The sequence below is a fragment of the Lepisma saccharinum genome, chromosome 10 (genome assembly GCF_977018435.1).
Source record: "Lepisma saccharinum chromosome 10, izLepSacc3.1, whole genome shotgun sequence".
In the NCBI taxonomy this organism is placed as follows: domain Eukaryota; kingdom Metazoa; phylum Arthropoda; class Insecta; order Zygentoma; family Lepismatidae; genus Lepisma; species Lepisma saccharinum.
In genome coordinates, this window is record NC_139238.1 from 88,824,767 (window position 1) to 88,837,650 (window position 12,884).

Genomic DNA, 12,884 nt, shown 5'->3' on the forward strand with positions numbered 1-12,884 from the left:
AACTGTTAAGGAGTTTTCAGTCTTGAACTGTGTGTTGCACATGAACTGTCTCAATTTCCAAATTTTACTGTAATTTTTATTTAGACACTATTGTTTAACAATATTGGCAAAAAAGGTCAGTATTTCAAACCAAATGTTAGCAACATCATAGTTTGAATGAAGGCAAAAGTGTACAAAAAAACAATTTCTCATTGTATGATGTGCTTCATATTTATCCTGATATTTGAAAAGCCTGCAATTTCTGCAAACCTACAATAGTCATAGAAGTTGAAGTATTTCGTACCTCCATATGAACAGAAGTGAAATATCAGTGACGGATAAATGATGAGGAAATTTCGTCATGTGCTGCTGGTGAGACCAGCTGGCACTGGTCCCAATAGGATAATTTAAAGGTTAAGCAATCAATGTTAGGGTTGTGCGACTTTTGAATTGTGTTTGAAACCATGAATAAAACGTTGCACAGTCATCCAACCGTACTGGGGAACGCATCTTTACTCATCCAGCTGGACCACATGTTCTTGTACCGGTAATATTATGAGGGGTGGTAAAATGTCAGCAGCAGCATTGACACAAGCGAGGACAGTTGTTGCTGCTCTTCCGTTTCCTTGGATCCTTCGTTTAGCAGACAACCCTATGCCACCTATAACCTTTCCAGTGCTTACATCATGGATGAATGTTGTTTCATCCAGGTTGAACACATTTTCAGGCTTGTTTCGCAGTTGCAGTTCTGTTATCAGACATTCCAGAAGATCAAAAGAACCCATACACTATGAATGGGTCCTTCTGAACCTCCAAGCGCGTGTGCTCTGTGATTTCTGGTTTTCTGGTTTTCTGAGGGTCAGTTTATGCCTCTGTGTAAACCCATGAAACCATTCATGACTGGGTCACCCATCTTTGAATCTGGTTTGCAACCGATTTGCAGTCACGTACTGTTCCACTAAGTTGATACACTCTTTAACGCTCAAACTAGTCAGGGAACGTAAATGTGAATCTAACTCCTCTTCTCTAGCAGGAATCTGTGTGTCTGCCTCCTCCATCACTTGACTTTAAAGCAGGTAACACTTTTTGTTTCCCCTTCCATCCTCTACAATGTAGCACAAGAGTTGAATGTGGGGATTTTAAAATGCTTAGAAACATCACAAAAACTTGCACCTTTTTCAAGTTCGTTCAGGACATTGCCTAACTCTTCTGAACTGTAGCTTCCTCCCACACCCCTGTTTTTTTTCCTGATGTAGTTACGTGGCATTATTCACACTGAAAAGAGCAAGAAGTAGCAATTTTAAAATTCAACAGCACTGATCACACTTTCCCTGGTAACTTGATCACACTTTCCCAAACACAGCAAGTGTGATCATGACTAGTAAGAACAGCAGGAACCTCTCATTTGAGCACAGAAAGAAATAAAAGTAACTTGTAGGTCCTGCCATTTACCCAGCATTGTCTTTTCACAATCCTTTAATTTTCCTGCGAGACAGAATTTTTTTTTACGCATATGAGAAATTTCAGTTTGAAATATTTTGTAATGGCATTTTCACATGCCCCTTCTGTATGCTTGCAGCAATGAACACACATCCAGAATCATTCAAAATGTGCAGGATCATCAGTTTTCTTTAATCATGAGTTCCAAATACTTTAAACAAGCTCCAGCTTCAGTTTGTAACTGGAGATCACACTTACCCCAATTCACCCTACATCTACGTACAGAAAGAATTATAAAATAAACACCTTTTCTTTCAGTTGTCTTTCTAACTTACGAAGGCATCAAATACATTATTGCTGGGCTTTAAAAGAAAGCTTCTGTGTTGTTTTCTGCTAGTTTTCGTCTGCAGTCAGCCAACTCAGTCGCATCGAGAACGGCTTACTAATATTTCGAGCTTTTACTTTAAAGTAGAATCGAAATTACCACGTACCTCCACCAGGTATCAGTGATATTTTCTGATACTGGTATATCTGAATTGGTGTATATCAGGGATGGACCGATAAAAGATTTTGACGCATAGAGATAATGTACAGATATAAAATTTACTTGTGCCACTAACAGGTATTCTCATACAATATACAACCTTTGTCGGAAAAGTTCCAGGACTGAGCTCGTAAAAAATAATTTATTCAACTTACGGACTAATGGTCCTAGGTCTTGTCAAAATAGTCCCCTCGGGTACCTATGCACAGTTTCTGTAGGTCATGGAAGCAAGTAGAGAAAGCTTCATCCGGGATGCTTCTCAGCCCATCTGTCGCAAAACTGTTTGGATTGCTACAATATATTCATGACACTTCCCTTTCAGCCACTTTTTCACATGGGGAAAAAAAAATCACATGGCGACAGTTTGGATGAATAGGGGGGACGTGGTAGAGCAGGGATACGATGCTTGGCCAGATTTTCCTGAACTGATAAAGCAATATGGGGTCTTGCATTGTCGTGCAATAAGAACCACTGCCAAGATGCCGACAAATCAGGATGACACCACCAAATTGCTTGGCAAAAACGTTTCAGCTCGTCAATATAAATTTTTGATTTATCGTTTATCCTTCAGGCAGATATTCATTGTACATCATACATCAAACCTTTGGCATAAAAAATGTGATCAACATTGACTTTGGATTGTCTTGCACTGAATCTCAGCCCTACCAAAACCTTTTGTGCCAGTCAGACACGGATTCTCGATAATGCCTTTTCACATATACTTGCAGCATCATATTCCATGTTTCACTAGAGGTTTTCTTAGTTTAACAGATAACTTAGTGTTATCTCTCTGCTCAGAATCCAATCATTTCACTTGAGTAACTTACAACTAAATGTGCCAACAAGCCGAACACTGGGTTGCAAAGGACAGCCCTGCCACCTAGTGAGTTTACATGGAAACACTTCCAAGGCCATGTTTATTCAGAACACACATCAGGTAACTGAATAACACCAATCTCTTGTGTTTCAATATCATAGGTAAAGAATTAAAAAAAAAATCATTCCTGGAACTTTTCTGACAAAGGTTGTACAATTCCAAATGGTTCATTGACCCCATTAATAAACGTTTGTGACAAATATTTTTGCAGGAATGGGGAGTGCTCTTTTTCTATCATTTTTTTTGTATTTTGAAGTGATAAGGCATTGTGATTATGAACAAACCAACGAAAGTATTTCATGCCTGTTTATAAAAAATAGGGTGAAATATTTATGTAGGTGTACATGCAAGAATAATATAGTGCCTTTCACGATCGTGGAGTGGCAGCTAGCACACCGGGCAGTGTGGGTGCATCTGCCGGTAAACTGGATACAACATGCGCGTAACTGTAACTGCTAGCTATGTAATGAAAAAAGCCCATTCAATTATATTGACAGTTACAACTAAAATAATCACTCACCTTGTTACAGGAGGTGTTGGAAATGTTGTCCTCCTGCATCCACACATTTATGGATCTTTTTAGGAAATTTTCACCAACACATGTCAGTTCTTCTGAAAGTGTGTGTTCAAGCGGAAGTTAAAAAGGTTCCCAACTCGTGTATTTTTTGTATACTTTATTTTAATGTTGCAAGTCGAAGCAGTTTTTTAAATTTATTATTAAGCTGGATACGATCTGTAAAAAAACATGATGAATAATTATTTATAGACTCCCATGCAACGTCAAGTTACAGCTCATCAAATGGAAGTTTTGACTTTTCCTAACAAACAAAATCTTCAACTTGTGCTGCTTCCGTCCATGCATTTTTCTACACCATCGAAAGTTTGATATTCGCAAGAGAACAAGTAAAATAATACTCCCATAATCGTAATGCTAAGTTTTCTCCTTTTCCTACAACCATCCTATGTACATACCTTTTCCCCAGCTTGCTGCGTTAAAGGTTTGTCTGGGAGGAGCAGTTTCGTGTTCTCACGACTGACTGGACTTGGAAACTGTCCCTCGTGCCTCTTATGCCCTCTTTTATAGGGTGTTTATTTGTAATAAATCGTATGTATAAACTAATAAGGTTTTGCTCCTGTTCTTTCCAGAGAACCAGAACAGAGGGGGAGAATATGGAAATTATCAGCAGAGGAAGAAAGTTGGGAACGGGGATGCACATTCAGGTGGTGGTGTTTATGATGGCCGCCGTCAGCCTGATCAAGAGAGAGGAGGAGAAGACCGTAGGGGCAATCGCGAGAACAGGGAGCAGCGAGTTGTGCAAAATAGTGAGTGGTATCCTGATAAGGGACGATTCAATGATCAACGTGCTGCTGTCAATGGGACTGAGCAGTGGAAAGAACGAGATTATGGCAATCGTGATTATCGTCCTAATGTTGGCAGGTAAGTTTAATGTTTATTTAAGTAGTTCTTTGGTGTGGCATATGTTTATAATTGGATACATAGTGAAATTAGTTAGGGGTTAGCAAATTCAGTCACCTTTCCGCCGTGTACAAACATCCATTTGCCTTCTTTCTTGTGGACCACTTTTGTGTAGTGTTAGATGCTGAGAAAATATTTACAACCAGAAATTTTTACCCTAGTTATATGGGGAGTTTGTAGGGACCAGAACCAAAAAAAAAAAAGAGCATTGAATAGTAAAAAATATTAGATTGGTAATTCACTGCAATTAACTCTTCTTTCAATGTGTTTGCTGTATTTCTTTTTCTATTGTTGTGTTGCTTCAAGTGTGGAAACATGCCTCACAGCAGAAAGTGCATTGTCTTACTTGCATTATAATTGGAAAACAGGAACAAATGAACATGATAATATAAAGCTGGAAAAGGCCATTAATGTTCAACTATCTCATCCATGTTGTCAAGATAAGAAGTAATGACATGATGATGAGGCATCCCTGAAACTACCCTCTGTGGCTTTTTAAATTAGTGCTGTTTTCGATTTGTTCCTCTTCCTTTATTTCAATGCAGCTACATGTTAATTTTTGTGTTGCACATTAATTTATAATCTGAATTTGTATGAACTAGGTACAGGTATGCGCTTCATTCATCAAAGCTATATAACTAATTTTAATGTTTCAAATGCATTATATATAACATAACATATTCTTGATGTATTAAATTTATCATATCAGTTCCTGAAACTCCTATTTTTATTTTATTTTTTACTATCATTTGAACAAGTGGATTTCTAAAAATTGTTCAATCAGTATAAATTATCGACACAAGTTCATATGTAAGGAACTCCATTTTTCATTCCAAAGTTTTGCAGCTGAATTGTCAGTGTTCCACGATTTTTGTCATACTTTGGGCTCCGGCTACAGAAAGCACGTAGGTTCGAGTTTCCTGGGGGAAGCGTAACAACTTTTCTCCTGAGATTTCGGCCTGTGCATGGGACTGGTGGCCACCCACCATCGTGAGGAAATTGGGGAGCTAATAATGAGTAGCGTAACCTGGTCACGGAAACCTACAACCAACGACTGGGGTTCTTCATGCTGACCACACGTCACCCTGTAACTGATTGGATGATCTATCTCGGGTGAGCGAGAATTTAAATATTCTGAGAGAGTCTTGGGATAGTATTCACTGCCAGGAAGCTTCATATGTTGGGACAGTTTTCTTCACACATCTCGAAAACATTGCAGTGTGTAATGTTACGCTTTATATTTTCGTCAAACACAAAATATTAATGTCTATACTGATGCTTTAGTTATTCCATAATCTGCCCATGTACTTTCATCTTGTGACGTGTCATTGAAATGGAGGAAGGACTTGCTGTCAAAATTCATGTAATATGTCATTATTTCTCTGCTACGTGTGCAAAGATTATATAAAAATATTTTTCAATTATTTATCACAGACCATCTATTATTACCAGAGCCACATAAGGTGAATAAGAAACCAAGATTTCAGTACAAAAACAGTACGTTTTGCGATCATGAGAGATATATAAAATTTAATTTTGGCATTAAAATGGTGGTTTAAGAACCACACTTACTACACAAACTAAAGGTCTCCCTTCTAATAGCATATTTATGTAATTGGAGCATTAAGTTCGTTCTTGTATAAGGTTTATTTCTGTGTAAAGAAGTCCATATTTGCTTCTCAAATATTTACAGCAGAATTGATCAATTTTCTGTGATTTGCTTAACTTTCAGGGTAATTCAGATTTTGAAAAATGTCACATCGATAAATAAATTCAAATTTTCATGGTTGAGTTTATTTCACATTTTGCATTTAATTTCGTGACAAACGTGACACCTCACACCTTTCAAAAACATGAAAATTGAATATTGTAGTTGCTATTTACACAGCTCGGAAGTTAATGGAAGATATCATCTTTTCTATGAGCCTTGAAAACAATGCAAACCCTGATATCAGTCTATTTTCCTTAAGTTAGAACCAGAAAACATTGTTTTTATTTTGAATTTTTGTGGCTTTTAGGTCATTTTTTTGTAGTTTTCGTTGAATTTTTCTTCATTTTTTAGGTTTATTTTTCTTCTCCCCTGTTTCGTGAATTTTAAATGCATTTTCTAGCATAATTTATATATTTAAATTTCCTGGCATGGTCTTTGTAGAAAGTTTGCCATACGGTCAATGTAATTGCACAATTGTAGTTTTAACTGAAAGTTTGGCAATGGATTACATCTTTAATTGTGGTGGTAGATTTGTTCCTTCAACACTTAACACTTAATACTTTCTGCAAAGCCTGCTTTGAGGTTCCCTTGCTGGCCACTATAATCACTTTAGTCTTGGGTTTTATTCACAATTTTAAAAAAAATTATAATCGTGATGTACGAGAAACACTAACTGAATTTTTAGATGACGACTACTGTTTCGTGCAAAGCCCACTCTGAAAGAAGGAGAATGACTTACACAGAAAACCCTTGAAGCAAAAATAAAGAAAACTACATTAGCACCTAATTCGTTTTTTTTTTTTCATTTACTACAGTAATTTAAAACACCAAAACATGTTTTTTCTAATCATCAACTACTCTGTTGTATGAAAAATCAAGCTTTCATTTTGAGATCAAAAATTATTTTTAGGGCATTTTTAATAATTTGAAGTCATTCTATAGGTTATTTAGATTTTGTAGGTCATCTTCTAAGCCCTAATTTCACATTTTGTGAAAACTAATAATTACATGTCAGTCAAATTCTGAATTATTTAACTGATATATTGAAAGAAAGTTATCATAAAATTAACTATATTTTGAAACTTAATAGGGAGCAGTGGGGTGATGGACGAGGTGGGGGTGCCCGAAACAATCGTTGGCAGGAACCCCAGAGGACCGACCGCCGTTCGAACGACAGATGGAATGAACCACCACCGCCCAGAAACGATAGATGGCAGGAGCCACAGCCCCGCACCGACAGGTGGGGCGAGCAACCACCACGCAGCAGCCGCTGGAAGGAGCCGAGCCACGATGATTGGACCACTCCGGTGGCAAGGGACGAACGCCTGGAGCTCGAGTTGTTCGGTTCAGGGAACACTGGGATCAACTTCAACAAGTATGAGGATATCCCGGTTGAGGCCACAGGAGATAGTGTTCCAGCTCACATTTCCTCCGTGAGTAGCACTTTTATTATGCATGCTGTACTTGATAGTGACAGAATTATGTTGCTGGTTTCTGTGTTAACCACAAATTTTTTATTTAGTTTGAAAAGTTCTTTATTTCACTTATGCAAATAAATGATACCCCAAAAGAAACGCACAGGATTTATTTCAAGGAGAGATAAAAAAAACAACTATTTGTTGGCAAATTTATTACATGATTTCAAAAGGTGAACATTGCCATTAAATAGTTTTTCTTGTATGTATGCATTGCTTGCATTGTAGAACTATTTTCCTGTAGTTTGTCACAACGAAAAGCTGTTTTCTTATGTTTGTAATAACTGTAAACTACAGGAAAATAATTGCCATTAAATGTTGAATAGGATTTCTGACGAATGTCCTCCACTGCATTGTGCTTTTTGAAATATCCAGTTGCAGTGACAGACGACACACTGAGGTTTTGAGACACACTGCCACACTATCGCTCACAGTGGCAATATTTGCGGCTGAGTGGTCAGTCTGTTATTTTGTCTCCAACCGAACCTGCTTGTTCAAATTTGTCAACTAGTCTTTTCACAGTTGCTTCATTTGGAGTATCCCTCCTACCGAAAATGTCACGTAATTTGAATGTCAGAGTAACACACTCCCTACTTGTAATGAATTTTAACAATCGTCAATCGCTCCTCCCTCGTGTAGCTCTCCATATTGACTAACTGCAATGTGTTGACTACATGATGTCACCTCGCAGAACACTGCCAACCCTGCAGGAAAATAATGGCACAAAATTTAAATCCTGTGTTAATTTTGGGACACCTTTTATGTAATAATTCTCGCATGACTTGACAAAAAGAAATCATTTGTCTAGTGATTTTGAAGACTCGCAGTCACTTAACACACAAATCTGTTGAATGACATTCTAATAAATTTTTATAGCAAAGTACAACAAAGTATGTGTTGAAGTTCTCTCAGGATATCAGCCAGGTGATTTCCGGATAGGCTTCCGAGCTTTCGAGCTGAAGATGAGAGTTACGTTGGCTCTCGGAAGCCTGTCCAGAAAGCCAGGTGATCTCATCTTCAGGGATTGAACATTCAGTGCTTGAAGATGAGAGTTACGTTGGCTCTCGAAAGCTCGGAAGCCTATCCGGAAATCACCTGGCTGGTATCCCGAGAGAACTTCATCATTCATTGCCAGGAAAGCTTCAAGAATTACTTCAAAGTATGTGTTGTTCATTGAACATTGAAAATTTATCATATCAGTACAATTTTGGTATGCAAAATTTGGTAGTTTTAAATTTGTACTTTATCAGAATTGACACACAAATCATAATAATTAATTCCTTTTATATATGTAAATCTCGCTCCTAGAAGATTACTTCTTTAACCCAGTATTATTGTTTCATTGTTTGAATATTCTTTATTTTATTTTGTCTTGATATAAAAGTAGCACTCCTGCTAACTTAGACTTGCAATGTTTACATAGAATAGAAATTAATTTGGAATTTGAACACTGATATGACGTTTTATTCTAATAGCCTTCAGCAAACCCATCACAAGTTGTTGCTATCAGAATTGTTTTATCATAAGTTAGAAATTGTAAGAGACAATGAACAGTCAACAAATTGAGTGAAATACTATTTTTTCTGATTCAATAGAAGTTGTTTGTTTGTGTGTGTGTCAGGAAGATGAAACCTAACAAACATTTAATATACTTATAGGTTGCTGTAAGGTAGAACAATGTTATTTAATTATACTGGTCTCATTTCCAGCTGGTGACTGGGAAATAACAAATAAGTTTAATGTGCTATTAGAAGGGATATATTTATTTTGTGTAATGGTGCAGTTTTTAAATGAAATTCGGGATTATATTCACATTTTTAAAACCAAAATGTCATTTTTATATACCTTTTTTTCACTGCTATAACAGTGAAATTGCATTTTATTTACCACTTTTGAACCCGAAATTGGCTGTTTTTATACCGAATTTTTTTTTTTTTTATTTACCAAAAAATATGTGCCTCTAACAATTGCCCAAATTGTAACTGGAGAACGATGTTACCCCCACATCTTTTACTTCGTAACAGGTTGTTGACACATGAGTCACGCTATCCCCCCCCCCAAGACAATTGGTGGACATATAGAGTATGTAGGTCAGCTGCCAGTTGGGCCTGCAATCAGGATAGAATGATTTTATATGTGCACTGCTGGGGGAAAATAAACCCAATTTTTCCTGGCTTTATCTGTGGAAAAAATAAAATAAAGCCTACTAACCTAATTAAATGGTCAATCCTGAATTTTCCTGTGCACATTATGCACTTGTGCATACAAATGTGTTATTGTCACTGTGGCAGTTGTAGACTGTCTGACAATGTTGAGTATTTCATTCACAAATCAGTTCTTTACACCATTCACACTTTTATTTCCTTAATCTTCACAGAGTTTGTTTGCAAAAAGTGATGATATGTTCAAGTAGTGCTTACACTCCAAATCATTAAAAATCATTCTACGTCCCATAGCATAGTGGTAATGTTGCCACCTTGTAATCAATGGGTCCTCGGTTCAAAACCCAGTAGACACAGTAGTGCTTCAGATCTCACTTTAAACTGTAGGTTCAGTCCCGATTAGTCCATGTTCACATAAAGTGGACTTAAGGCTCAGCTGGACCTTTGGCCTTTTAATGGGTGATTTTTTTTTAAATTTTCCTCCATTCGAAAAACCTCTTGAATATTTCAAAATATGAAAAATTACATACGCTTAGAATTCTTTGTAGAGCATTGACGTGAATTTTCGTGTAGTTTTCTTTCACTGTTTAGATATTATCAAAAGTTTTGTGATTACGCAAGTCTATTAAACTATTGATAATATCTTGTCAATATCTTAAAGCAAGAACTCAAAATATAAATTTTCTGTTCAGTTCACTGGAACCTTTTTATTTTTTAGAAATGTGTGTACTCTACCTGAACATTCTTTTCCATTGGAACACTAGAAACTGGATATAAAGTTTAGTGAGTTAGTATGGATCATGAGTTCAGTTCATATTATTACATTGTTTTTTATTTATTTATTTAGAAAGTTTCAGAGTTGTAAAACTCTGAATCAGCAGACTACATATTCCTCAGCTTGTTACTTCAATCACAGTACAGTCTAGCTTTGACATTTGAATGAGTTGTTAGAGCCACATATTTATGGTGAATAAAGGATCAAGATTTCAGTAAAAAAAACTGGTCACATTTCAAGATAAAAAAGCAGTATATAAAATGACATTTCCATGTTAATATGGTAAATATAGCCTTAAAATTGATTTAACAAACTACACAAAATAGACACCTCCCTTCTATAGTACATTTTATGTAGTTATCAGAGTGTAAAGCTAATTCCTATATAAAAGTCCCAAGTTTACTTCTCAAATATTTACAGCAGAAATAATTTTCCATGATTTGCGTAACTCGCAAGATAAATAAGATTTTAGAAAGTTTTCGTGTTGGTAAAAAAAACTCCAAATTTCATGTTTTAAGTGTATTTCGCATCATTGGAAAAATACCTTGCACCTTTCAAATACATGAAAAATGAACATTACACTGTCTTATTTCACATTTCCAAAATTGCTTTCCTCTAGGGATTGTAAGTAAGTATTATGAACAGAGATTGTTTTTTCTCCTTCATTTCTCATGTGTTTTGTTTTTGTATCTTTTCAGTTTGATGATGTTCAGATGACAGAGATAATTCAAAGTAATATTGCTTTGGCTCGCTACGATAAACCCACTCCAGTTCAGGTGAGTTGCATTTTTAGTTACATTTAGCGGTGGCTGCAAAAACCTTTACTAGAATAAATGGTCTTAGTAATTTTCTATAAATCAGATGGTAGAGTAATCAGCCTACATTGAACTTATGTTTTGGGGCATTTTGGTAGATAGTTATTTGCAGAAATATATTATTAAATTTTACTATAAATAGGAATGAGTTATACTGACTTTTTATAGTTTACTGACATAAGTAGCTGTATGTAGGATTCAAAACGTGTGTGTTCAGTCGATTATAGTGGAAATTTGTTGCAAAATTGTAGACACCTTGTGCTAATTTTACTTAATTACAATATAAAAATGAAAAACCTGCTCTATATTTATATTAGGGATGGGACAGATTAATTGGCCGATATAGGCATATTGGCTTAATGACTAATTATTTTGCTGATCCAATGTAGCGATAAATATCTTATAATTTAGTGGAAAATTCTGTCATTTTGTTATAATTTTTATGGATAATCTCCATGCCCTACTTTTTTATATCTAAATATGCAATGTCTTTTGCACCGACCTCGAAACACATATTTAATAATGAGGTGAATGAACCATTCAGGTTTAAGGACCATTTGGAATTTTATATCGAATTGGTAGAATACAATTTATTGGTATTGGAAAATTTCATATTGGTACTTTTTTGGTATATGCCAAAATTTCATATCAACCCATCCCTAATTTATATCCTATATTTACGTTGTTCATATGTACAGTCAACTCGATACAACAACCTTTCACAGGTCCCGTAAAATCGGTCGTTATTGGAATTTGCACCAATTTTCAGCTTAAACGGAGCTCAAAGAGACACACAGATTCCTAGGAGACTGTTACACCATTTATCCTGGTAGTTATACAACCTGTTATGCACAAGAGACATGTTGTGAGAAGGAAAATAGAACATGAAAATGTTTTCACAGAAGGATTTAAAAGATTTTCTTTTCTTTTAATTGTGCACAGTCGTTGTTCTAGTTAATGAGAAACCCGTTTCCGCTGAGACCTATGGAAAGGAAAACAATCTCGTTTATTGCAAGCAAAACTAAGAATCTTGACACCAGTCACACTGATGCCAGCAAAAGTCTGGAGATAATCGGGCAGAATGAATGTTGGATTTTAACGGGTCTACTAGAGCATTGTCTGTTACAAGATTAACTAGTAAGATAAGATCTGTCTGGAGACACAACACAACCTTTCTAGGCACCAGAAAAGAAACTGTGCTGTAAATTTTGTTTTGGTTCGTCTGTGTAAAATACATTGTAAAAAAATGTCGTTTTTTCTTTGTTTCAACCAACTTATTCATCCCCTCCACCATTCCAGGGAGCAGTCCAAACTTTTCCTAGACTTGCATTGTAACCCAGCCTGATAAAGGAAACATGCAACTTGCGATCTGTGTGCACTTAATGCATATTCTAGGGGACATTAAGCAGCATCGCTCTCAATAATCATTCTGGTTTGGAATTGGAATCCACTTTAAACTGTATATTTAGTCCCGATTAGCCCCATCAGCATAAAATGAACTCAAATCAAGCTTCAGATATGAAAATGGGAGATATTTACTGTGACGTTAATCAGCGATTTAATGTTGGATTTAGGAGTATTCTCGATGTCAAACGCCAGCTCCTCCAAAAGTTTTCCCCTTGAACTTTT

At 36.1% G+C, this 12,884-nt stretch overlaps 1 protein-coding gene across 4 annotated transcripts in view; it reads left to right on the plus strand.

The window, feature by feature from the left end:
* bel (ATP-dependent RNA helicase bel) overlaps window positions 1–12,884 on the plus strand; it is a 65,059-nt gene that overhangs the window by 10,351 nt on the left and 41,824 nt on the right. For all 4 annotated transcript variants that reach the window (XM_083130087.1, XM_083130083.1, XM_083130085.1 and 1 more), the window contains exons 3-5: window positions 3,987–4,278; window positions 7,119–7,461; window positions 11,139–11,216. In XM_083130087.1, the coding sequence (XP_082986213.1) occupies window positions 3,987–4,278; window positions 7,119–7,461; window positions 11,139–11,216 (713 nt within the window). The remainder of the gene's footprint in view (window positions 1–3,986; window positions 4,279–7,118; window positions 7,462–11,138; window positions 11,217–12,884) is intronic.